This window comes from Castor canadensis, chromosome 17 (assembly GCF_047511655.1).
Source record: "Castor canadensis chromosome 17, mCasCan1.hap1v2, whole genome shotgun sequence".
Taxonomy (NCBI): Eukaryota; Metazoa; Chordata; class Mammalia; order Rodentia; family Castoridae; genus Castor; species Castor canadensis.
Genome location: NC_133402.1, coordinates 192,544 through 218,055, shown reverse-complemented (window position 1 = coordinate 218,055; position 25,512 = coordinate 192,544). Strand labels below are relative to the sequence as shown.

Genomic DNA, 25,512 nt, shown 5'->3' with positions numbered 1-25,512 from the left:
GAGGGATGTGTGAACTGGATTACCTTTTTTCTTAGGGACAAGGGACCCACTTCCTGGCATGAGGACACCCACCCACTCTGCCTCTTCCCTTGTCCACACCCAGGCTTTCCCAAAACCAAGAAGGCTTTGCCTGAGCAGCTGTGAGGCAAGGCTGCTACTTAACCACCACAGCAAATTCATGCAAGGCTCTCCAAAGGACAGTAATGCATTCTCAGGCCAAGCTCACCTCCAAAAAGCCCTCCCAGATTCCTCCTGCCCCTCCGGTGGCCAGGGCTAACTCTGTCCCCTCCATGGAGAATACAAGGGTGCTGAGACCACACTCCATCTGTCCCAGATGGAGCTTCATGTTCTCGGGGTTGGTGCCTGTCCTCTCTTGGAAACCCTGCTGAGGCTGCGGGAGGACTGCAGGCCATTCCTATTGGGCAGGAGCACTCACCTCCACTGCTCTTCCCACCCTGAGTCAGAATCCTGGCCAGCAGCTCCTGTTCACCATTCCAGGAGCAATCCACTTTGCTCTCAGAGGCAGGCAGGCAGCAGGCTTATACATGGCCACCAGGGCTTTTCAGACAGTGCAAATTGTTTATTCTGTTGTTTTTTTGTGGTGGCTGGAGTTGTAGGGCTGCTCTGGCTACAAAGCTTGGGCTCTGGTCTGGGCAGGGCTGCTCTGCACAGAGCACACAGCTGCCCTTGGCCTCAGGAGCAACAAGGCACAGAGGTGAGTCCTGCATCAGGTGAGCACCGGGAAGTAGAGGAGTGGAGGAAGGAGGTGCCTGCCATGTCCAGGGTACAGGGGCTTCCTGAGGGACAGCAGCCCTAGTGTGCTGAGAGGCACAGACTGACCATGTACCTTGTGGATCTGAGATCCAGAACAGACCCCCTCCACCTTGTCAGAATCAACCCCTTATGATACTTCCTCTCTGCTCTGGAAAGGAATAGGGGACTTCATGGCCTTTGGTCAAAGCTGCCGCCCTCAGGCCACCCCCAGGGCCCACCACCCTCTGAGCTCCATCACTCCCAGGACATGGTAGATAAAGGGCAGAATCAGGAAGGAAGAGGAATTAGCCACAATAGTGGCTTCTCCATTGTGGCGGCTGATGGTGAGGAAGGCACCAGGTAAGGGTGCCTTCCCCTAGGGCTGAGCTCTGACCAAGCTGGCCCAGGGAGACAAGGAGGCAGCCTGACCTTGACAAGACCCCACAGGCCATACAGTGAGACCACAGAGGGCTCAGGGAGGACATGGAGTTCTGGGAAGGAGGACAGGTACACCCCCTTGCATATCCCTGGATATAGCTGGTAAGGCCATTAACTTCCTATGGGAGTCTATCAAGAGGGTCAGGACTAGGGGGTCACTGTGGGGGCCAAGGGAAGGGCTGACTCCCCAGGATGCTTAACTTCCATGTGCTTCAGTTGATGCTGCCTAGGCCTTGCTCCGGTACCGCAGCCGGGAGAACCGATCCCTGATGGCCTGGTCGCTGTCTGACCTGCCCTCACCCAGGCGGACCACTCTGCTGCCTGGGACAAGGTCCCGCACCTTGTGCTTGGTCACAGAGACTAGGCCAGGCTCATCTGAGCTTGCTGGGCCTGTCAGGAGCACGTAGGCAGCATGGCGGCTGGGCTCAAACAGGACCGCTGTCAGGGACACATCATCAGTGACTCTCAGGACCAGCTAGAGGAAAGTTGGGGTCAGGGAGACCCAGCCCATAGCCAAGGCCACACTTACCATCAAAGGCAACAATGTTGGCAGACACGTTGGCCAGCTCCAGCAGGACACTGGGCAGGGTAGGGTGAAACATGTACAGGCTGTGCCGTGCCTCTATGGGTTCCTGGAGTGAGAGCCAGCAATGGGTTTCATACTCCTGCTACGCCCAGCTTAAGTTGGGCCTGGTCTACAGACATCATTCTGGACAATGCTTAGGTCACCCCCACAGACACTGTCAGAATGACCATGCCTAGTGCTCTGGGTTCATGAGGGTCACACTGAGGACCCTGCCAACTCTAACTCTACACCCACCTGCCATCCCCTCCTTCCTCCAGCTTGAGCCTGGGTCTGGTCCCTGCTGGTGTCCATCAACACCTGCCTTCCCCATCACTGGTCAGCCAATGTCTCCTAGATCCCTCTCACACACCTTCAGAAAGACCCCTTGGGACACTTCCTTCTTGGCCTGCAATGTCTGGGACACACTCTCTCAGCTTCAATGGACTGTGGTGGTCCAGTCATCAACAGCTTCTAGGGGGACCTGAGCTTGGCGTCTCTGGCCTGAGCCCCAGGTAGGGGATGCCCTGAGTGTGTGCCCCATACCATCTCGCTGCTGCCAACCAGCTCGTGGAGGCCCCAGAAGAAGAAGGCTGAGCGGTGGTCTGCAGTTGGCAAGCTGGTAGATGGTGGGCCCCCGGGGAGGCTTGGGAGGGCCTGGCTCCACAGGATTGTCCCAGTGCTGAGGTCCAAAAGCATGATCTAGGGAAGGAGGGGATACTGTGAGGGGCATTAGGACAACCTCTACTTGTACAGGCACAGGTCCCAGCCTCACCAATGCTGAAGGCAGCTGCCCTCCGAGGACAACCAGAACCTTCTCACTGGTTCTGAGGCGCTCTGTCTGCCCTGGACAAGATGGAACCCAGAGGCACAGCACACCTGTCTATCAATGTTGGTTCCATTTTCGATAAGCACGGCCAAGGTGTCTGGTTTGTAGTGGCCAAGAATGGGTTTTCTGTGAGGAGAGTAGAGAAGAAGAGTTCACAAAGATGAAGGAAATACCTGGGTCAGACATGCAACTCAGTCCTCTGTGGCTGCACTGGGACAGGTCTAGGGCTGCCCACATCCAGCCCCAGGACATGGAGTGGATGCCCATAATCATGGTCTCATGGCCCCTCCACAGGTGCACTCAGAACCAGGACAGGTGGGAAGCCTCTGGGAGAAGCACAAGGGCCCCTCCAGCTCATTCTCCGTGGGGTGGGCTGGGGAATGCCAGAAAGGCCTGTATCTGCTATGGGGTCTATCTGGCTTTGGAAAAAGACCCTGTACCTCAGGATCTGGGCTGTGCTGAGGGTCCATCTGGGTGTCAGCTCTTGCCCATCCAGTAGCATACAGGCCTCTGAGCTCACAAGGAGCATGTCCTGACCAGCCTTCCCTGGAACGTTCATCAGGTAGCGGACTGCTCCAGAGCTACACAAGAAGAGTGGGAGGAAAGTGCACAGGGTCTTTGGGATGAGTCTCACACCTGGGGCAGGCCTGTTGGGGGCTGCTTCCCTCAGGTCCTCAAAGTTAAGAACATAGACAAGACCCTGGTTGTGTGGGATGAGAATGAACACCTCATCAGGACTCTCCCCTCAGTTCTTACTAGGCTTTTGTTTGCCCACTTCTTATGTTTGAAGGCAGACAGCCTCATAGTACAGCAAGGCACCAGCACCCTCAGCCTGCTTGGCTGTCCCATGCTCCCTGCCAATTGTCCCTGACCAAGGCCCGTGATCTGTGGGACAGATGCCTGTGTATGTTAGACCAACCTGTGCAGAAGTCTTCTGTGGATGGAGGAATTTAGCATGTTCTCCCAGAAGGGGTCTTTCTTAAATGGGCCATCTTTCCCGGTCACCTTCTCATAAAGGCCCTTCACAGAGGAGCCGCAGAGAGAACTTGCTATCCAAAACAGAGAAGAGCTCAAAGTCACAATGATTGCCCCCAAGGCCCTGGGACCAAGTGTGTTCACCAGCCCCACTTCTAGGAGCACATGAGCTCCCTGACTAACAGTGATTAACTGCAGCTTAGAATAGGAGCAGGAGCCAGGTACCAGTGGCTCACACCTGTAATCCTAGCTACCCAAGAGGCAGAGATCAGGAAGACCATGGTGCCAGGCAAATAATTCGTGAGATCCTCTCTCAAAAATACCCAATACAAAAAAGGGCTAGCAGAGTGGCTCAAGTGGTAAAGTACCTGTCTAGCATGTGTGAGGCGTTGAGTTCAAACCCCAGTACCACTAAAAAACAACAACAAAAAAACAATAGGAGTGGAAGCTGCCAAGCCCAGTGGGCTTGCCGATTTCCTCACACGTGGATTTCTCCAAATGCTGAGCCTGTCGTTAAGCCCAGTACCACCTTGACAGGGAAGCCTGTCCTGGGAACATGGAGGATGGCATACCACAGGGCAGGAGGATGTAGTGTGCACCCGTCCAGGTGACATGGAGGAGGGCGCTGCAGTCTCCATCTCCATCCACACCAAGGCTGCCTCTGTGACCAATCTGGTGCCCAGTGCTTCCTGAATAGATGTCCCCACTAACCTGCAGTGATAAAGGGCAGCAGGGGAGAGACAGACCTGGATCCGCAGGAGGGAGAAGGGTATTTCAGGGAGGTGTCAAAGCAGAAGGTGGTCAAAATTCTCTTGGTTTTTGGGAATGTGTGCTTGAAGTACGAGTAATTGAAAAGGAGAGTCTGTGGCTGCATATTGCACAGCCTGACTGGGAGGTGCGGGGCAGTCCTGGGGCCTGCAGTTCATCTTTATCTTGCAATGGCACAAATGAGAAGTGTACTTCCTGCCACTCTTGCGGAAGCTCCGCAAGCTGTCTATAGAGACAGAGCCATTTCAGCACACTATGTCTACAGGCCTCAGGAACAAGGGGCCCTGGGTGAATCCCAACAGGCAATCACCCAAATGCTCTCTGGGTAGAAATGGATGAGGAGGCAGAAAAGGGGCAGTATGGCAAGTGGGCCTGGGTGATGGGAGGAGAGCTTGTTGATCTGCACCTCCTTTCCCTCCTGGGTGAGAAGCAGCAGGTCTGGGGTGCCATCACCATCAACATCAGGCAGCTGGAGTAGAGGGCTCAGGATGGAGGTATTCCCACCAAAGCTGCCAGGGTGGCTCCACAGGGTATCTCCTAAAACCAAGCATACCATCACTTCATGCAGCCCCAAGTCCCCTTCTCAGCAGTCACGTGGCAGACTCACATGAAGGCCTCCACCCTCCAGACCCCAAGGCTGACCAGGAGCGTGGTCAAGTAGACCTGATGGTTCTACACACACAGCCAAGTGAGAAGAGACTGGTGGCCACATGAAAAAATGTGTAGTTTCTGAGAACTGCCATTCTCCCTTCCTCATCTCATGTCTGGAGTCCCTATTATCAGGCCATGAGCAAGGGCTATTCTACAACACCCAGGGCCAATGAGATGCTTTCCACTCAGGAGACAGGATCTGACCTTAGCCAGAGCTTGAGGTCCCCAAGACCCCTGCCTCTGCCTCCTGAGTGCTGGGATTACAGGTATATGCTAGCACACCCAGCTCTATTACTTGATTCTTCAAATTTTTCCAGCCTGCTCTTTATTTTTCTCTAAACCTTAAAACTACAACCTTCAGGTTGGATGTGTAGCTCAGTGGTAAAGAACTTCCCTAGCATGTCCCTAGGTTTGATCCCTAGCACTACACACATAAAACAAAACAACACAACAACAAAATACCCCTAACAACTTGTAAGAGAAATGCCAACATCCACAAAATCTAGGCACAGAATGTTTTACAACTCCAGTGAGGTACCAGGGGCCAACCCCAAGTGCCCCACTGTGCCTTCCTCACCTGGTGCTCACACAAGGTCAGTTATGCTAAGGACAGAGATTTATGCCCTCAAGTATAAGCACCAACAGGTCAGACTAGCAGCCACGTCCTTCCTCCTCATCCCTGCTCACATCCACTGCTCCTGCCAGAAGGATGCAAACTAGGTGGGATAAGACACCACTGCCACATGCCAAAGCGGCAGAGGCAGCCATACCCTTGCCTGGGGGTCTCCCACCCAGTCAGCCACCTTCCAGAGTGAGTGACACCCCCATCACCACCTACCTGTGAATAGGTCAAGTGCAATGCGAGAACCAGGTCTTCCCATGAGGATGCAGGCAGAAGACACCTTGCTTCCTGACAGCTGCGACACAGTGCACTCCATGAGGGCTACGTCTTGGGCCACAGGCTTCTCCCAGAGCACACTGCCGTTGGCTCCCGACACAGCAGCCGCAAAGGTGCAGGGGGTGGAAAATCCTGGAGGGGAAGCCCAAGCAACAGGCCGGCTTCTGATCAGTTCCTGTCAGGAACTGGCCTGAGATCAGCTCCTGTCTTCCTCAGCCCTATGCCTGCCTGCGCCCCTTTCCTTTGTACCTGGCCCTATAAGCCCTCAGACTCAGAGGGTGCTTGTGTTGGCCCCATGTGGGGTGAGGGAGCTGACCCTGTCTTCTTGCCTCTGCCAAGTCTTTCTAGGAAGGAGGAGTGATGGAATGGTTCCCAGAATCCTCACCATTTTGTTCCCCAAATATCACAGAAGTGAGAGTGTGACCCAGAATCAAGGTCCCTCTTCCCATAGGGAGCCCCTTCTTTTACCTTCATCAGAACAGGATCTGGTGAAATTGTTACTGCTGTTGATGTTTTTATAAAGAAAGAGAACATCCTGGATCCTGTCCTTGTTGATGTCTTCCATGGCCAAAAAGTCATAGATGACTGAAAAAGAAAGTCAAGGTTATGTTCTATAGGCCATACCTGTCCAGAGGCAAGGTCAAGGGTCAAGTCTAATTACTCATTTCTTGCTCTGGGGATGTGGGGCCCATTGGAACCTGCCTCTGTAAGGTCACCCAGCAAGGGCAGTGTCTTCCTCACTAGGAGGAGCCATATTCTGCAATTCTTCAGAAACACAGCAAATTCTTCAAAGGCAAGAGGATGGGAAGACACTATCGGGTGTTGTGTGTGTGTGTGTGTGCTTGCGTGTGTGAAAGGGTCTCACTATGTACCCAAGCTGGCCTTGAACTTTTTGATCCTCTTGCTTCAGTCTCCTGAGTGCATTATTAGGTGTCAGCCATCAGAAAGGAACAGCAAGACAACTGGGTATTACAAATAGGCACTCTGAACACCTTTTGTTCAGGAGAGAATCTTAGTCCAGCAAGGGATCCAGAAAGCCATACTTGGTCCCTGTGAGGGCCTGCTGTTTCTGTTCATTTAAGGTCTCAAAGGACAGAAGGATGAAGCTGGCCGGCCACAGTGGCTTATGCCAGTAATCTCAGCTACCTAAGAGTAAAGACTGAGTAGATCATGGTTAGAGGCCAGCCCTGGCAAAAAAGTTAGTGAGACTCCATCTAAACAAACAAGCAGGGTGTGGCGATACACATCTGTAATTCCAGCACTTGGAAGGCAGAGGTAGGATGATCACAAGTTTGAGGCCAGCCTATGTTACATAGGGAGACCCTTTGTCACAAAACCAAAACCAAGGGGAGTAGGGATATAGCTCAGTGGAAAAAGCAAGTGGTAGCATGCATAAGCCCCTGGTTCAATGCCCAGGGGCTTAGTAGTAATGAAAATTACTACTAAAAATCTTTAAAAATATATGTAAAGTGAAAACAGTCATACAAAGGTACCCAAATGTATGATTTCATTCATATGAACATCCAGAAAAGGCAACTCTGTGGAGACAGAAAGCAGACAAGCAGACTAGGACCAGGAGAAGGAGAGTGGGAAGCAATGGCAAGAGGTGGCCAGGAATCCACAGGAGTGAAGAAAATGTTCTAAAACCGGATGCAGTGACAGGTACAAACTCTGTACAGTGACCACAAATCACTGATTTATATCCGTAAACCAGTGCATGTTATGGTACTTAAATTTCTATAGAAAAAAAACCCAAGAAAAGAGAGGAATACAGATTACTACCTCCCTCCAAAGTAAGCACTAGGGCTGGTGGTGTGGCTCAAGTGGTAGTGTGTCTACTAGCAAGCATGAGACCATGAGTCCAACCCCCAGTACTGCAAAAAAAAAAAAGTAAAATAATGAACCACTAACTTCTGAACAGAACTGCCATAAGCAAGGCTTCAACAAGAAAGATTCCGTATCCTACCAAGAGAAGGTAAGTCTGTACAAAGAAACTTCTGAGGCTGGCAGCTCTTGAGCCCACCAATAGGTGAGAAACACTGTTCCCCAGAGTGAAAGCTCACTCAGTTGCTTTTCTTTCTTTCTTTTCTTTTGTTTTTAGTGGTACTGGGGTTTAAACTCAGGGCATCATATTTGCTAGGCTCAACCACTTGAGCCACTCTGCCAGCCGTTTTTTGGGTTGGAGAATTTTTGAGATAGGGTCTTGCTTTTGTTTCCTGTGTTGGCCTCAAACCATGATCCTCCTGATCTCTGCCCTCCTGAGTAGCTAGGATTACAGACATGAGCCACCAGCGCCTGGCTTGCTTTTCTTTCATAAAGGCCAATTTTATGGGCAGGAAGGAAGGTGCACTTCAGTCCAGCTCTCTTTTGGTAGGAGCACCTTGGAAAGTCTAGACCACACCATCTTCTGCCTGTTTGTCACATTTTATAAAGCCATCTCAATCTTTCAGCTGTTTAGCAAATAACTAAATGGGCCACTTTCGCTTATTTGCCCAACTGCAGTGCTTCCTGTTTCATTCAGAGGCTGCTCAGTAGCTCCCTAAGGACTGGGAATGTGGCTCAATACAGTACTGCAAAACAACAAAACAGTAGCTCCCTAAAATCCCAGGAAAGCCACAGACATAGACTTGGCAGACGCTTACAGTAGACTTCCTGACAAAGACCCATTCCAAACCCAAAGACACACAATACTGATCCCGGAGAACAGGGTCTGGGCTCACCTGCTGCATTGTAATCAATCTTCCACATTCGCTCTGACACTGGTCGGTCTGGACATGGGATGATGAACGAGACCACAAATACCACGAAAAGGCAGATGAATAATGAAAGGAAAAATGCCACCGTTCGGCATCGGGATAGCCGGGACTGTGGAGTCTTGCTTTTTAAGTTATCTTCATTTTTCAACCGGTTTCCCAGATTTTCCTGTGATTTTCTGTCTTCATTCTTCAAGGGGTGGATCTCAGCTTCTAAATCCTTATTGTCCACCATCCTGTGCACATTCCTAGGGTTGACTCCTAGTCACTGTGTCAATAAAACAAGAGGGGGTTTAAGGCCAGTGGTCTCACAGCAAAAAGTTGCAGCATATAGCAAATGTTGCTATTTTCTTAGGAGTTTAGTTGTAGCTGCCACTGTGGACCATCAGCCCAAGCAATAAATGCTATAGAAGCTAAGTATGATAGTGCATGCCTATAATCCCAGCCCCTTGAGAGGTGGAGTCAGGAGGATCACAAGTTTGAGACCAGCTGGGCAAAGTCAGTGAGAACCTATGTCAAAAACAAAATAAAAACAAAAGGATTGGGCGCACAGTTCAAATGGTAGAATGCCTGCCTAATAAGAGACCTCCACACACACAAAAAAAAGAGGCCATGGGTTCAATCCCCAGTACCACCAGAAAACAAAAGTATATAAACACTTGGGATTCCAGTCTCAATGACTCTATTCAAGAAGGTCTCCAAGTAACGCAGAAAGGCAGATTGGTTGTGTAGCGAGAACAGGCAGGACACTCTCCAACCCTAACACCCTGGAGCTTCTTGCCTGCTTCACCAGCTGCGGCAACAAAACCCACACATTTACCATTAACTAAGCCTGCTTGCCCACCTTTGGGTTTACTTGACCGGCCTCTGGCACAGGAAAAGGGACCCACATGAGATTTGGTGAAGTCAAAATTGTCCCACATGACTCCTTGAGTGCTACAGACACCTTTTTGCTTTGGTTGTTTTTGAGACAGGAGCTTGCTTTATGCTGGGCCAGCCTGCACTGCGATTCTCCCATCTATGCTTCCCTGTGTAGCTGGGGTGACAGGCATGTGCCATTGTGCCCAGTCATTGGTTAATATGAGCTTTCTTGAACTTTTTGCCCAGGCTGGCCTTGAACCATGATCCTCTCCATCTCTGCCTCCCAAGGAGCTGGAATTACAGATATAAGCCTCTGAATCCGGCTTCAAAAAATCTTAAGTGAGGTCAGGCACCAGTGGCTCACACCTCTAATCCTAGCTACTCAGGAGGCATCGCGAATGGGTAAATATCCAACACAAAAAAGGGCTGGTGGAGTGGCTAAAGTGGTAGAGTACCCGCCCAGCAAGTGTAAGGCCATCAGTTCAAGTCCCAGTACTTGAAAAAAAAAATCGTTAAGTGAAGATGGGCTCTAAAGTCCCAACCTTGCTCTTAGTATGTGTGACCTGGGACAGTGATTTGACTTGACTGTGCCTTAATTTCCTCATTGGTAAAAGGGACACAGCACCTGCTTTAGAAGACTGTATGCATATAAAGCATTTAAACCAGCATCTGGCACACTGCAAGCACCCAAACATTAGCTTTTTATTACTAATAGTAAGACACAGTATGTGGAGGGAAGAGCCTGCTTTCTCCTTGCCAAGTCTGCTCCTGCCACTAGACTATGTGATGTATAAACCTGGAGTGGCCTCTCAGAAGCCAGAACAGAAAACACTCTTCAAGTAAAAGCCACAGCACAAGAATGACCACAGATCCCTTATGTCTGCAAAGTACCATGTCAGTCCTGACTCGTTTCTGCTGTGCTATGTGTGGAAACAGACTCCTGCCTTGCCTACGCAAGATATTTGTTATTTGGTCCTTTTAAGCAGTCAAGAAGGTGTTTTACCTAACACAAATTACATGGAGAGGTGGCAGGGATTGTGTGGATCTGAGTGAGTTTTGACTATAATTTACCCGAAAGGAAAGCCAAAAGTCTATGATTCAAAGGGTGGAAGAGGTCATGCCAGAGGGTAGATGGAGGTGACCATCAGCAGACATGGCCATAGCTGCATTGGCTGCCCTCAGGGAAAGGTCAGGAAACAGACGGAGACATCAGACTGCTCTTTTTTGTTTTGAACTTTTAATTTTTGACTTTAACTATTTTTTTCTTTGATTTTTTTTTTTTTTTTTTTTTTTGGCAGCACTGCGGTTTGAACTCAGGGCCTTAAGCTTGCTAGGCAGGGTCTCTTACTGCTTGAGCCACTCTACCAGCCCTTTTTTGTGTTGGGTTCTTTCAAGATGGGGGCTTGTGAACTATTTGCTCAGGCTGGCTTTGAACCACAATCCTCCTGATCTCGCCTCCTGAGTAGCTAGGATTACAGGTGTGAGCCACTGGTGCCTGGCAGGATCGCAATTTGAGGCTAGTTCAGGCAAAAAGTCCACAAGGCCTCATTTCAACCAATAAAAGCAAGGTGTGGGTGGCAAGTGCCTGTCATCCCAGCTGCAGGGGAAGTATAAAAAAGGAGAAATCACCTTCCAGCCCAGTCCAGGAATAAAAATGAGACCCTATTTGAAAAAAGGCTCAAGCATGGCTTGAGCAGTAGAGCATCTGCCTAACAAGTGCCAGGCCCCAAGTTCAAACCCCAGTACTGACAAAAAATGTTTTTAAAAATGAGTGATGGCGAAATCAGAACCTTCACACATTGCTGGTAGGAAGTGGCACAGGTGCTGTGAACAATAGGCTGCCCAGTTCCTCCAAAGCAATTCTACTCTGAGATCTATACCCATAAGAATTTAAAACAGACTCAAAAGCTTGTAAATAAGTGTTCACAGCTTCATTATTCACAATGGCCAAAAGGGGGAAACAATGAATGAATGGATAAACAAAATATGGTCCCATCTAAACAAGGGTGTGTTACTCAGCCTTCCAGAGGAATGAAGTTCAGACATGTTGGTGAGCCTTGAGAACATCACACTAAATGAAATAACGCAGACTAAAAGCTCACATATGGTACAGCTGCATGTATATGAAACATATAGGGTAGAAAAACCCATGGGGATACAAACAGATGAGTGGTTGCCAGGAGCTGGGAGGTAGGGAGTAACCACTAATAGGTCTGGGGTTTCCTTCTGAAATGATGAAAATGTGCTAGTTACAAAACACAGTGAATGTAAATGTCACTAATGGGAAATTTTATGTTATGTGTGGTTTATTTTATTTACTTTTGAGACAGGGTCTAATGTGGTCCAGGCTGGCCTGGAACTCCTGACCCTCCTGAGTACTGGGAGGGTCACCAGCACTACCACACTTTGTGTCTTTTACAATTACAAACAAATCTGTGTGCATTCTCCTTAGTGCTGAGGCATAAGTTTTAACATCTTGACTGTCAGGAGAGGTGTTCCTGTCAAAGGTAATGAGTTGAACACAGGAAAATCAAACAATGAGTCATGCTGGGGACCGCATTAAGCCCAAGCACCTGAAATGGAGGTGGGAGGTATGGCAGAGGCTGTCTGGAAAGAGGTAATCAGGGGAAAAGGTAGCAACTGGACTTGGTAGTGGGTCACCAACAGGGGCAAGGGTCAGCACACAGAGGGCAGGAGAGCACCTTACTAAGCAAATCCAGCTACCAAGTCCCTGAGGAAGGGCCATTTGAAATGTTTAAAGCATAAATTCCTTTGGTAAAGGAAAGAAAACTGAAAAACCAGAATCCTAAAGTTCTATATTTTTATCTTTGAAGCACTATTACTTAAAAGCCTTAGCACTCAGGCAAGAAACTCAAGCATTCTGAGCCTTGGCTGTCTTCATTTGCCAGAAGCCAGAGTATCTTTGGTGCTGGGCAGGCAACCATCCTTAAAGCTCACATACCATGCAAGAATGAGGGCACTGTTCAAAAGGACCCCAGGACTCTGAGATAAGGCCCATCCACCCTCTCCCAGGACTACCTGGTCGTGGGGGCACTTGCAGGGCGTGTTCAAAAGCAGCTTCTGGCCAGCCTTTGGTGCATCTGGTCACCGGGTTTGGACGGGGAATCCGTGTCTTCATAAGCCCAGGTGGATCTAGGGAATCATAAAACCCTTGGAAAACACATCACAGGCACTATGTTTCAGGTTCTGCCACAGCTGGGATTCTCAGCCTTGGCTCCACAAGAACTATTTAGGTGCTTTTAAATTCCTCACACCACACCTCAGACCAAGTAAATAGCCTCTTTGGATGGAAGTCTAAGGCAGGAGCGCAGTTAACACTTTCCCTGTGACTTCCAGGAGCAGTTGAGTGGAGAAATCTGCCATGTTCATTCCATGTCAACTCTTGGAGGACGACTAGATTTCTCTGACCCCTGGAATGGAGACTCATCCCTACTGCCAGTCTGGAGAGAAGCACAGCAAAGGGAGGAATGACCCCTCTTGAATCAAGCTGCCCAAGTACACTCTGAGTTTTCTCTTTCTGGGAACTCCCAGCAAGCTTAGCTGAGACAAGTGCAGACCTGAAACCAGTAAACAAAATTGCAACTTTTCTTAAATGATCTTTGAATCTCAAAACTATATGGATCCTAAAGCTAAGAACAAAGGACAATGCAGAACATCACTATCAAGCAGTTTGGATTTTTAATTTTTAAAAATCAGCAATAAATAGCTGGGTGCTAGTGGCTCAGACCTGTAGTCCTAGTCACTCAGGAGGCAGAGATCAGGAGGATCGTGGTTTGAAGCCAGCCCGGGCAAATGGTTTGAGAGACCCTCTCTCAAAAATAAAAGATCACAAAAAAGGGCTGGTGGAGTGATTAAAGTGGTAGAACACCTGCTGAGCAAGTGTGAGGTCCTGAGTTCAAACCCCAGTGTTGCCATAAAAAAAAAAATCAGCAATAAATATAGAAGACACAACCTTTGAAAGGCATAAAAGGGTAAAGTTCAGAAGTGAAAGCATATAGCAGTTTCTTACAGCCCCTCCCAGAAACAGTCTGTGTATTGGCAGCCACAAGCACAAAGACTGCTTTGTTAAAATGTGACTAAAATAGTGAAGCTGTAAAGGCAACCTCTCAGAATCAAAGGAAAGAAACTTGTAAATCTACTGCATGATTTATCATGTAAAATCAGACAAACGAGGAAGTCCTTTGGCAGGATGAAGGACTACTGACATTTTCCTTTTCCTCCCTCAGAGTCTCGCTGGGTAACCAGACTAGTCCCAAACTTTTTTTTTTTTTTTTTTTTGCAGTACTGGGGTTTGAACTCAGGGCCTACACCTTGAGCCACTCCACCAGCTCCCCCCCCCTTTTTTTTGATGTTTTTTTTTTAAGATAGGGTCTCAAACTATTTGCATAGGCTGGCTTCAAACCTAGATCTTCCTTAGTAGCTAGGATTACAGGCGTGAGCCACTGGCGCCCGGTTGTCCCAAACTCTTGATCTTCCTTCCTGCCTCAGACTCCTGAGTGCTGAGATTACAGGTGTGCACAGCCATAGTTGGCTTTTGATTTGGAGAAGGAGCTAAATGAAGAAACACTGCCCCACGCAGCTGCCCATCTCTTCCATGTGACTTAGAAGCAGAAAGGAAAAAACTCTAAATGCTCTAGAGTAACGTTGGAAAGTCAGATAACTTGCCTCTTGTCAGCACCTAAGACTTGGCCAGATGCTCTCAGGAGAATGAAATAAGACAAAGGCTTTGAAAGGCAACCCCTCTTTGTTAGAAGCAAACTAATGCAGGTAACTTGACTCAATCAAATGAGCACCTGTTCTGGACCAGCACTGAGCTGTCTGGAGCACCCCAGGCGGTAGAGTCCCAGAGTAACCCTGGGCTGACCCAGCTGGGGAGCAAATTACAGTAAGCATGTTTGTGAGAACCATCATTCTAACTGGCAAACAACAATTTCTAAAACTGTGAGCCAGCTGTTTGTGAAGGACACAGACTGATGGAACATCAAAAAGAAATTGTAAGAGACTAGATAACAAATCATCAATAAAATTCCCACCTAAACCAGCACCAGTGGTTCATGCCTGGAATCCTAACTACTCAGGAGGATTGCAGTTTGAGGCCAGCCCATGCAAATAACTCGAGACAGGGTCTTGCAAACTGTTTGCCTAGGCTGGCTTTGAATTTCGATCCTCCTGATCTCTGCCTCCTGAGAAGCTGGGATTACAGGTGTGAGCCACCAGTGCCTGAACTTTTTTCTTTTTGAGGTGCTGGGGATTGAACCCAGGAGGTCCCTCATGCTAGGCAAGTGCTCTATCACGGGGCTACAGCCCCCCTACTTCAAAATTTTTGTTTTCAAACACAGTCTCAGTAAGTTGTCCACGCTGGCCTCGAAACTGTGATCCTCCAGCCTGAGTCCTCTGAGTAGTTGGGATTACAGTTGTGTGCCAGCTTGCTCAGATTGTGTTTTTTTCTTTTTGCCTAATGTTCCAAGATTCTATCATCCCTTTGTTTCGAGAACATCCTTTTATGGTAGGTCAGCCAGCCACACATTGTCTTGAGTCCTTCACTTGACAATGTCTTTATTTCCCTGTCATTCCTGAGGCATAATTTCATCTGCTATGGAATTCAGCATTTGGTGGGTTTGTTTCTTTCAGCACTTGAAAAATGTCATGCCAGGTTCTCCCAGACTTGGCGTTTTCTGATGAGAAACCTGCAGTCATCTTCATTGCCCCCTCCCTGCAAATACTAAGATGTCAGTACTAGCCGCTTTCAGTTTTTTTCTTTGTTTTCAATCTTGAGAAATTTGATTATCATTATCTCAGCATGGATTTCTTTCGATTTTTCCCATTTGGGGGTCTGTTCAGTTCCTCCAAGTCTTTAGGTTTATTATTTTTTGCCCAATTACAGACAATTTAAGCCACTATTTCAGTTTCCTGGAGCAGCAGCACCAGACCTAGAAGTGAGAGAACTGAAGTCCAGGCCTAGAGGATCGGGGAGCAGCAGGTGGGCTGAGCTTGAAACTAAGGGCTCTGGGCTGCAGCAGGTTCCTATTGTGCCCTCAATTTCCTTTGAAAAGTATTTAAATAGAAAAAGTGAGTTAATTAAAGAAAAGTTTTAGGTAAAAATAACTATGCAATTATTTCAAAGACATAGCAAAAATCTCAAGTGGTATATGAATACAGGTGGGGAAAGACTGCTTACTACAGTCCTGCAGGGGCAGGTTAAGCCCCATGGGGAACAAATTTGAGCAGAGAGAGCAGAGCACCCTACAAAGCTGCTCAGGCCTGACCACCTCCTCGTCCTGGTTGTGTTTAGAAGAACACCTAATCCCTTTGTCTATATATCGCCTTCCAAGTGTCTAAAGAGCATTAATGAAAAACTCTATCAAGCGGCTTTCTCCTGCTATACTTACAGGCTACTGTACCTGTAACATGACTTACAGTTCAAGATCCAGAACTGCGCCGGCCCCCCCAACACCAAAAAAAGAAACAGGGAGATGTTGAAGTCAAATTTCTGAAGTTCATGCCTATAATCCTAATTATTCCCAAAGCAGAGGTTGGGAGGATCACAGTTTGAGGCCAGCCAGCACTGTAGTTGGCTTCTAATCATTAGTAGACTTCCAAGACTTCTGTCTCCAGTAAAACTAAATATGCTTTTGTAGGGTTTGGGATGTAGCTCTGTGTTAAAGCACTTGTCTACCACGAACCAAGATCTGGGTTCCATCCCTAGCACAATAAATAAATGATAAAAGAAAGACACTTTAGCCAGGCACTGGTGGTTCATGCCTATAATCCTAGCTACTCAGGAGGCAAAGATCAGGAGGATCCCGGTTCAAAGCTAGACCCAGGCAAGCAGTTCGAGAGACCCTATCTCAAAAAACCCATCACAAGAAAGAGTTGGTGGAGTGGCTCAAGTGGTAAGAATGCCTGCCTACGCAAGTATCAGGCACTGAGTTCAAACCTCAGTGTTGCCAAAAGAAAAAGAAGAGGTTTTATTTTTCATTTATTTAGTTTTATTTATTTAAAAAATAGGTGAAAACTAGGTACTGGTGGTTCACTGCTATAATCCTAGCTACTCAGGAGACGGAGATCAGGAGGACTGCGGTTCAAAGCCAGCTTGGGCAAATAGTTTGCAAGACCCTATCTCAAAAAAAAACCATCACAAAAAAGGGCTGGTGGAGTGGCTCAAGATGTAGGCCCTGAGTTCAAGCCCTAGTACCAGAAAAAAAAAGTGAATGATACTGTGATCTTTCTCTGAAGGTTTTTGTTCTTCCTGAGAGAAAACTGAAGAACCTAGCACTAGGTAGGACCACAGACCCAAATCGAATAATGCTGTTTGCTCTAAAAACACACCTGAGCTAGGCAGATAAAGAGATGAAAGCTCATTCATCCTCAGGAAATGACAATAAATTATATCCAGCTGTTCACTTCTCCCAGAATCATCACCTGAGCTGGTTTCTAAGAGCAAACCACTATGAAATCTGCAGCTAGATCAGGCAATGCAGAAAGGGGTGGTGAAAACACATGTGCTCAAAGTCTGAAGGACATGCTTCACAGTCTAGGATAAGAGTTTGTGAGGGGGCACAGGGAGTCCCTCTGCCACATGGGCAGGTCTGCATCTTAACTGTAGGGCTGGTTGCTCAGTATCTCCCTGTGGTGAAGGTTTATGAAGTCAGACATGCATAAGTGAGTGCAGTAAAAACTGGTGAACTGGAAGGGGTACGATGTGCCTCTAGTTAACCACATGGTCAACTTCCTGATTTAGGTAATTACTGTAGTCATGAGAGGTTACCACCTAGGGACGCAGAAGCTGCAGTACAGCTCTGCACTACTTTTGCAACATCTTTTGAATCCATAATTAGTTAAAAACAAAACATATGCCAGACAACAATGGCTTAAATCTGTAATCTTAGCTACTTGGGAGGTTGACATCAAGAGGATTGAGATTCCAGGCCAGCACAGGCAACAAAGTTTGTAAGACCCTCCTCCCCCAACTCGATGCAAAAAAAGCTGAGCATGGTGGACTGTGCCTGTCATTCCAGCCATGGTGGAAAGCTTAATAGGAGAACTGTAGTCCAGGCAAGCCTGGGCAAAAAGAAAGACCCTATCTCTAAAGCAAGCAGAGACCAAAAGAGAAAAAGAGCTGGAGGTATGGTTCAAGCAGTACAGCACCTGCCTTGCAAGTGTGAAGCCCTGAGTTCTAAACCCAAGTATTGAAAAAAAGAAAAGAAAACCCTTAGCAAGGGGAGGTAGGGTCAGAGGTTCACAAGTTCAAGAGGAAGACCAGCTTCCCCATGGCAGCCCTGGTTAATACCTCAAAACCACCTTACTATGAAGCCACTTTGTTCCAAACGCAGGAAATTTGTTTTGTTTTTGGAAGAATATCGATAATAGCTGAGTTTTGTGGTAACTTGGAGACATACTGAGACAATAGCCTAAACCTCTACAACTCTCTATTTCAAAATAATTACTGGCTTCCTGGAAACTACCCATTGCAATCATTTCTCTTTCCACTGTGGAAAAAGATACAGCACAACTCATTTATAATGATACCCAAAACAGCACAAAGCAAAGGACAGCGCTGAATAAGGGTCAGCTGGGCCAGACCACATGCTGATGACTTCAAGGCCAAAAGGACAGCCCTCTTACTGCAAAGCATCCTCCACACTGGATTTAATGCCTCCAGAAAAAAGGGGATATGTGAAGGCTTAACTCAGATGAGGAAAGCCTTTAGAAAATTAAATAGCTGATCAGAAATTCCCACAGGATCCCTGGGTAAGATTTCTTTCCTAGGAACTCTACTCAACCACTAGAAAACAAGGGTAGTTATTAAAGGCCTCAAGAGCAACACAGGCAAAGACAAGTTTACATTTCACCCAGCTTGCAGATAAGGTCAGCAGGAGACAGGTTCAAAGATTTGCTTATCAAGCTGGGCGTGGTCATGCCCACTTGTAACCCCAGCTACTTGGGAGGTGGAGACACAAGGATCATGAGTTTGAGGCTGGTATGGGCAAAGTTAGGAAGACCCTGTCTCAAAAAACAAAATACAGGCTGGGTGCCGGTGGCTCATGCCTGTAATCCTAGCTACTCAAGAGACAATGATCAGGAGGATCGTGGTTCAAAGCCAGCCGGGGCAAATAGTTCGCAGGACCCTATCTCGAAAATAGCTAACACAAAAGGGGCTGGTGGAATGACTCAAGCTGAAGGCCCTGAGTTCAAGCCCCAGCACTGAAAAACAACAACAACAAAAAAGATCGGAAGAATTGTGATTCAAGGCTAGCCAGGGCAAAAAGTTTGTGAGACCTCTATCTCATCAGAAAAAAGCTGGGTGTGGTGCTACATGCCAGCTACAGAAGGAAGTGTAAAAAGAAGATCAAAGTCCAGGTCAGCCTGGGCAAAATGAGACCTTATCTATAAAATAACCAGGGAATAAAAGGCTGAAGATGTGACTCAAGTGGTAGAGCAGCAGCCTAGCAATCACAGGCTGAGGTTAAACCTCAGTACTGCAAAAAGACAAACAGAAAAGGCTGGGGGTGTATCTTATTTCTAAGCATGCCGCATGCTTAGAAACCCAGCTCAGGTAGAAGCATGCTCAAGGTCCAGAGTGCTGGGATTACAAGTGTGCCCCATCACACCTGGCTGAAAACTGTATTTCTGAAGAACAGATCTTTCAGGTTGCTTTAACAATAAGTCCCCTTCTAGTTTTTAAATTTTATTTATTTATTTATAAGGTTTTGGTGGCACTGAGGTTTTAACTTAGGACCTCACACTTGCTAGGCAGATGCTCTTCCACTTGAGCCATTCCACCAACCTTTCCTGTATGTGTTTTTTGGGGTTAGGGTCCAGCAAACTATTTGCTCGTGGTGGGTTCAAACCATAATCCTCCTGATCTCTGCCTCCTGAGTAACTAGAATTACACTAGCGCCTGGCTGAATTTTGAATTTTATAACATTCTTTTCGAGCTAAGTATGGTGGTGCACAAGAGGTAGAGTGAGCGTACTGCTTTGTAAGCTCAAAACCTTGACTTCAAATCTTCATCCCACAAACAAACAAACAAAAGTAAAAAACAAAGACACTAAAAACCCAGAAAGATGACCTTGCTACTCTGGGACTAGAGGAACAAAGGCAGCAGTCATTCAAAGTCTAGGTAAGAGTAGCACTGTCTTCTTTCTTTCAGTTTGGCAACTCCCGCTCCTGATTCCCTTCACACTCAGTGGCATTACTACTCTAAAGTATCACCAATTCTGTGGAGCAGAGTATCCTGGTTTTTCTCATGTGGTCATTGGACATTTGTGTTCTTTTATTTGGAATTTGCCTGCAGATGGCCTTTGACCACTTAGCTTGTACTATGACTTGAGGAGTAGGGATAGAATTAACACTTCACACATGCCTCATGCCTGGTATACCACTAAGTTAAGTCTTGGCTTAAATACCATAAAGTCTTACAGAAATTTGGTGTGACTCCTGCTGACCCTGGTTAATCACCTTTGACTCAAGGAAATTCAGTATTTTTCTTTCAGAGCACTTTTTTTTTTTTTTGGGAGGGGGTGGTACTGAGGATAGAACCCAAGGTCCCAGGGCCTCACATATGTTAGGGCAAGTGCTCTACCACTGTGCTACACCTCAGCCCCAAAACACTCTACACTTCTTTTTCTGCCAGATCAAAACCTGTTTTAGAAGACAAAGTATAACTCCAGCTTGATTGCATACGGAGTCCTACACACATAGCTGACACTCAAATATCAGATAAATGGACATAAGAGAATTTTATGGAGTTACCGCTAGACAAAAAGATGACTAAGATAACACATTCTCTTTGTTCCGAGGCCTGAGTTTTCAGATTCTTGATATATCATCACTAACCAATCCTATAGCAAATGTGCCCAAATGTTTGTCCTAAAGCTAGGTGTCATATACACAAATGATTTAAGAGTGTTTTTTACATTAAGAAGCCTGTGTCCATGTATTCTGAGGGCAACTGAACATAAGATATTTGAGAGAGACACCCACATTAACCAAGAAACTGAAGTTTTCAGCTGAGCAAAGCAGATATCAGACAACAGTAGCCACAGTATTCAGTTGTTTACAGTGAACAAGAATAATCTTAAGAGAAAGAATAGGCCCACAATCCTTTTCAAATGAGAAAAAAATTTAAGATCCTGGCTCCCTGACAAAGGCAAAGTATCACAGCACATCTAGTCAGCACTTGGAAGCCTCAAAACAAGTTCTTTTCCTTTTAAGTAACCAAGGATGGCATCTCCTAAACATAAGCTGATCATGGTCAGCTACTGGCATTTCAGGTAGCAGCTAATACACAGAACAAGTTTTGTAGGTTTGTCCATGAAATAAGTTTTCTTTCCCAAATGTGATTCCCCCACAAATCAGTGTTACTTATTTTTGTACTGACGTTAAAAAGGGGAGTAAAAGATAAAGTAGAACTGCAATTTTATCAATTTTTATCAACTCTAAAGATAAGTGTATTTCAGCTTCAATTCACTTCTTTTTTTAACCTTTTATCTTTTTTTAAGGGGGTTATTAGTACTGGTGTTTGAATTCTTGATTTTTGTTTTTTGAATTCTTGATTCTCGACAGGCATGTGTTCTACTACTTAAGCCATGCCCCCAGCCCTCTTTTTGTTTTAGTTATTTTTTTGGACAGGGTCTCCCATTTCTGCCCACAGCTAGCAATCCTCCTACCTATACCACCCCCAGAGTTGGTGTTACAGGCACACACCACCATGCCTGACTTGTTTGTTGAGATGTTAACTTTTTGCCCAGGCTGGTGGTGAACCATGATCCTCCCCACATCTGCCTCCTGACTACCTACCACCATGCCCAGCCCTTTTTAAAAATCTTTTTTTTTTTTTTTTTTTGTGGTACTGGGGTTTGAACTCAGTGCCTACACCTTAAGCCATTCCACCAGCCTTTTTTTGTGAAGGGTTTTTTCGAGACAGGGTCTCTCGAACTATTTGCCTGGGCAGGCTTCAAACTTCTATCCTCCTGAGTAGCTAAGATTACAGGCATGAGCCACCAGTACCTGGCACTAAAAATCATTTTTGAAAACCTTTTATTACACCAATGTCTAAATATTCATAATAGCAGAGAACACCAGCTCCATGTACCCATTAGCCAGGTCCAACATTATCAACAGATGGCCAGTAATTTTACCTAGAAGCCAGCAGACTTCTGTGTGCTCCACATCTAATCATTCTAAAATTTGTTCCACTTTAGAGATAAGTCACTTATCTCTCAGCATAGAGCATATGCTTCCTGGTTATTTAGTTAGGAGTTGGCTTTTTTTTTTTTTTTTTTCACATCTTGATAACTAAGTTCCATGAAGGATTTTACAAGTGAGAATGGGAACAAGAGCTGGCTCACACCTATAATCCTAGCAAGTCAGGAAGCACAGATCAGGAGGATCCTGGTTAGAAGCCGGCCTGAGCAAATAGTTTGAGACAGTATCTTGAAAACACTGAAGACACACACACAAACAAAAAGGGCTGGTGAAGTGGCTCAAGTGGTAGAGTGCCTGCCTAGCAAGCATGAGTCCCTGAGTTCAAACCCCAGTACTGCCAAAAAAAAAAAAAAAAGACCAATTTTGAGTAAGATACATGGTAAATTTTGAAACAGCTAAGAAGTCCTATTGGTTTTAACTCATCTATCTCTTCAATTCCAGCCCCTCCTTTTGATGGGCATTGCTTTAGGTCACATTCTGAGACCTCGACAGGATTTCTGGAACCCTCTCAAATCTTCCTAAAATATCTCCTGCTTATGTTACTTCCCTGCTTACAATTCTGCAATGACTCATCGCTACTTCAGAACAAAGCCTTGGTTAGCTCTGGGTCTTTTCACCCTGGCTCCTGCCTGCCTCTCCAGTGTCATCCTCTCCCCAAGCCCCATGCCCACCACTTATCCAGTCCTGTTCCTCCAATCATACTGCTGTCTGCACTAGCCATTTCATCTGCCTTCTTCTCCTACTAGCTCCTACTGTCTACAATGCCCACATGTCGACACCCACCAGGAAGCTTTCTCTGAGGCCTCCTGAACCTCTGGCTTAGATGTCCCTTCACACTTGTTTGGGCTCTCCAGTCCAATACCTCTTTCCAGGCTATAAGTAACTTGATTGAGACACTTGCTTTTACTGCCTTTGATTCTGGGGGCAAAGCATAGTAGTTAGTGCCTGGCAGAAAATAAACATTCATATGTCTGAATAAATTGCCCAGTCCTTGCTATGCTCTCCTCATCTACTTCTCTTGGAAGACTCATTTACTAAGGTGTTCATTAACCATTTTCTTTGAAATCTACAGCTTACAGTAGCAGGTGGCTTTAAGGCACAGATCAGAAGAATGGAGGCTTGAAGCCAGCCTGGGCAAATAGTTTGAGAGACCCTGTCTTGAAAATACCCAACACAAAAAAAGAGTAGAATGGCTTGTGTGGTACAGACCACCACCACCACCAAAAAAACAAAAACAAAACAAAACAAAAAGCCAGAGGGCCCAGATCAGATCTAACTACCTGACACCCATGCCTTCACTTTAGTAACAGCACCTTGATTTTCCCTGGGGAAATCCATCTTCCCACATGCTCAATGTGGTTCTGGTGGGGGTGACCCCTTCCCATTTGAGGGAAAGCTCCTTACCCAGGTCTAGCTTACAAATCAGATTCACAGAATTTAGGGCCCAAATGAATATTAGGTCCAGAACTTCGGTGGGAATTCAAGGACTACACACTTTTTTCCCACAGGAATGGTGAGTGGTATGGTGGTTTTAAAATATGTTCACAAACTCATGTGCCTCCCTTCAGAATGTGAAGTCCTTTGTACACAGTAATGCACACAGAATGTGTTAGACTTCCAAAACTAGGTCATAAAAGGTATAGTGGTATCCAACACCACACCCCCCTTCCCTCTCTCAGAGGGCTCTCTATGACAGAAGACACCATATGAGGACAACAGGTTCTGGGGAAAGGCCCACTAGCCATGTCAGTGAGCCACCTTGGAATTAGATCCGCCAGCCCCATGAGACACTGAGCCATCAAACCTAGGTAAATTACAGCTGAATTCCAGACCCACAAAACTGTTGGATAGGTTGCTTTAATCCATTAAGCTCTGTATATATTTGTTACATGCAACAAGTGCAGTTGATGGAAGCAGGAGCCTGAAAAAAAAGCCAACATAGGCTGGATACTGGTGGCTCACGCTTATAATCCTAGCTCCTCGGGAGGCAGCGATCAGGAGAATCCCTGTTCAAAGCCAGCCCAGGCAAATACTGGAGAGACCCTATATCGAAATACTAAATACAAAAAAGGATGAGCCGAATGCCGGTGGCTCACGTCTGTAATCCTAGCTGCTCAGGGGGCAGAGATCAGGAAAATCGCGGTTCGAAACCAGCCTGTGCAAACAGTTCGAGAGATCCTATCTCGAAAAAAACCCTTCACAAAAAAGGGCTGGAGCGGCTCATGTGGTACAAGACTTGCCTAGCAAGCATGAAGCTGAGTCAAACCCAGTACCAACAACAAAAAAGCCAACACAGTGGGAGAGCTGACAGAAGTCCTAAGCGTGAAGCCCAGCGCCAGTGGCTCACACCTGTAATCCTAGCTACTTGGGAGGCTGAGATGGGAAGGATCACGGTTAGAGGCTGGCCGGGTTTTTTTTTTTTTAAAAAGCTAAGAACCATGATCACACCCCGCACCATTATTACCAGATCCTGACCTCATGCTGCCCTTGTCCTCCTCTCATCCCTGCTCCCTGGACTTTTCCCTCTATGGCGCGAGCTGGCTCTTACAAATCCTCCGCACGTGAGGTTCATGCGGCAAGGATCCGGGAACCGGCACGACGCCCAGCAGAGGTGCACCTGCAGCCAGCCGGGGTCACTCCACGGTTTCGTCTCTCCCACCCGGGACTTTCTCTTCCGCACGCTCTGCGGGCTGCTCGGCTTTCTTACCGCCGTACCCCCCCGGGGAACCGACGCTGCTACCCCGCAGGCCTCCGCTGCTGACCTCGCGCGAGGCCGCACGGACGATGGGCGCCCTGCGCTGCGCACTCGGTCACGAGGCGCCTGCAGCGCGCGCCGGACCCGCCCCCGGACTCCCGCGCCGGACCTGGCCGACTCCGGCCAGCGCGAGGCCTCGCGTGCGGGACGCCGGCGGGTTACCTCAGTCGCCTCCTGATCCGCTCTCAGGACGCTCTCCTGATCCTCCAGATCGGAGACGCGGCACCCCGAGGGCTCCTCACCGTGGTCCACTACCCTGGAAGTCTGCTCAGCAGCGGCCCCCGAGGCCCGCGAGCCACAGTCCTGGGACTTGGAGGCGCCGAGCTGCCGGAGCACTAGGCGCAGAGACCGCGCCAGACCTTGCGGTCCCGCCCCGACTCTCACTTCAATCCCCGCCCCCGAAGCGCTCCAGCCTCCCGTTTCAGGCCCTTGCCCCACCCCCAGACTCCGCTGCGTCACTTCCGGCACCCGAGGGGCTCCGCCCCGCGGCCTGCTTCGGTTGCTTAGCAACGAGGCGGCGTGTCTATGGTGGCTTTGCGGCTTTCTGACAACTGGTTCGGTCGCCAGCGGGCGGCGTCGGTTTGCTCCTCAGCACTGTGCCTGCTCGGGGCTCTGCTGCACCGACCAGCTCTTTTTATTTTTTTATTTTTAATTTTACTACTCATATGTGCATACAAGGCTTGGGTCATTTCTCCCCCTGCCCCGACCAGCTCTTACCTGCGCTGGCTGTCCCCCGCCACGCTGGCCTCGGGAGACCTTGAAGGGCGGCGTCGGCGGGCGAGTGAGCCTCGCGGTGGGTTCCTTCTCGCTGTTACTAACGCTGTTGTGCATCGGTTAGGCCGCTTACGGCCAAGGTGTTTTCTCTGCTCAGAATGTCGGCGCATGTTCTTTATTGAATTGTGTGTCTTTTTCTTACTGTGGTGCTGTTAGGTTCTTGACGGTAGCACGTGCTGTCATGGTCCTCGCAGTAAATACCTATGGCTTATATTTCCACAGAAGGTGTCGTTCGATGAACACAAGCTTAATACAGAAAATAGA

General features: G+C 47.6%; 1 protein-coding gene across 6 annotated transcripts; it reads right to left on the bottom strand.

Annotated features, from left to right (window-relative positions):
- Nucleotides 1-559: 559 nt before the first annotated feature.
- Nucleotides 560-24,878, bottom strand: Fam234a (family with sequence similarity 234 member A). 6 transcript variants are annotated; one of them, XM_020176819.2, is made up of 13 exons: nt 24,637-24,877; nt 12,528-12,641; nt 8,595-8,895; nt 6,343-6,459; nt 5,815-6,006; nt 4,732-4,862; nt 4,130-4,268; nt 3,502-3,631; nt 3,023-3,163; nt 2,633-2,708; nt 2,300-2,455; nt 1,721-1,823; nt 560-1,629 (listed from the first exon to the last, which is right to left on the bottom strand). In XM_020176819.2, exons 3-13 carry the CDS (start codon nt 8,860-8,862, stop codon nt 1,418-1,420), a joined length of 1,665 nt encoding a protein of 554 aa, XP_020032408.1. In that variant the 5' UTR covers nt 8,863-8,895; nt 12,528-12,641; nt 24,637-24,877; the 3' UTR covers nt 560-1,417. The 6 variants fall into 6 exon arrangements, with proteins under 6 accessions (XP_020032408.1, XP_073916234.1, XP_073916235.1 ...); XM_074060133.1 differs by having other exon boundaries at nt 24,717-24,873; XM_074060134.1 differs by lacking the exon at nt 24,637-24,877 and adding an exon at nt 22,503-23,422.
- Between the last annotated feature and the right edge of the window lie 634 nt (nt 24,879-25,512).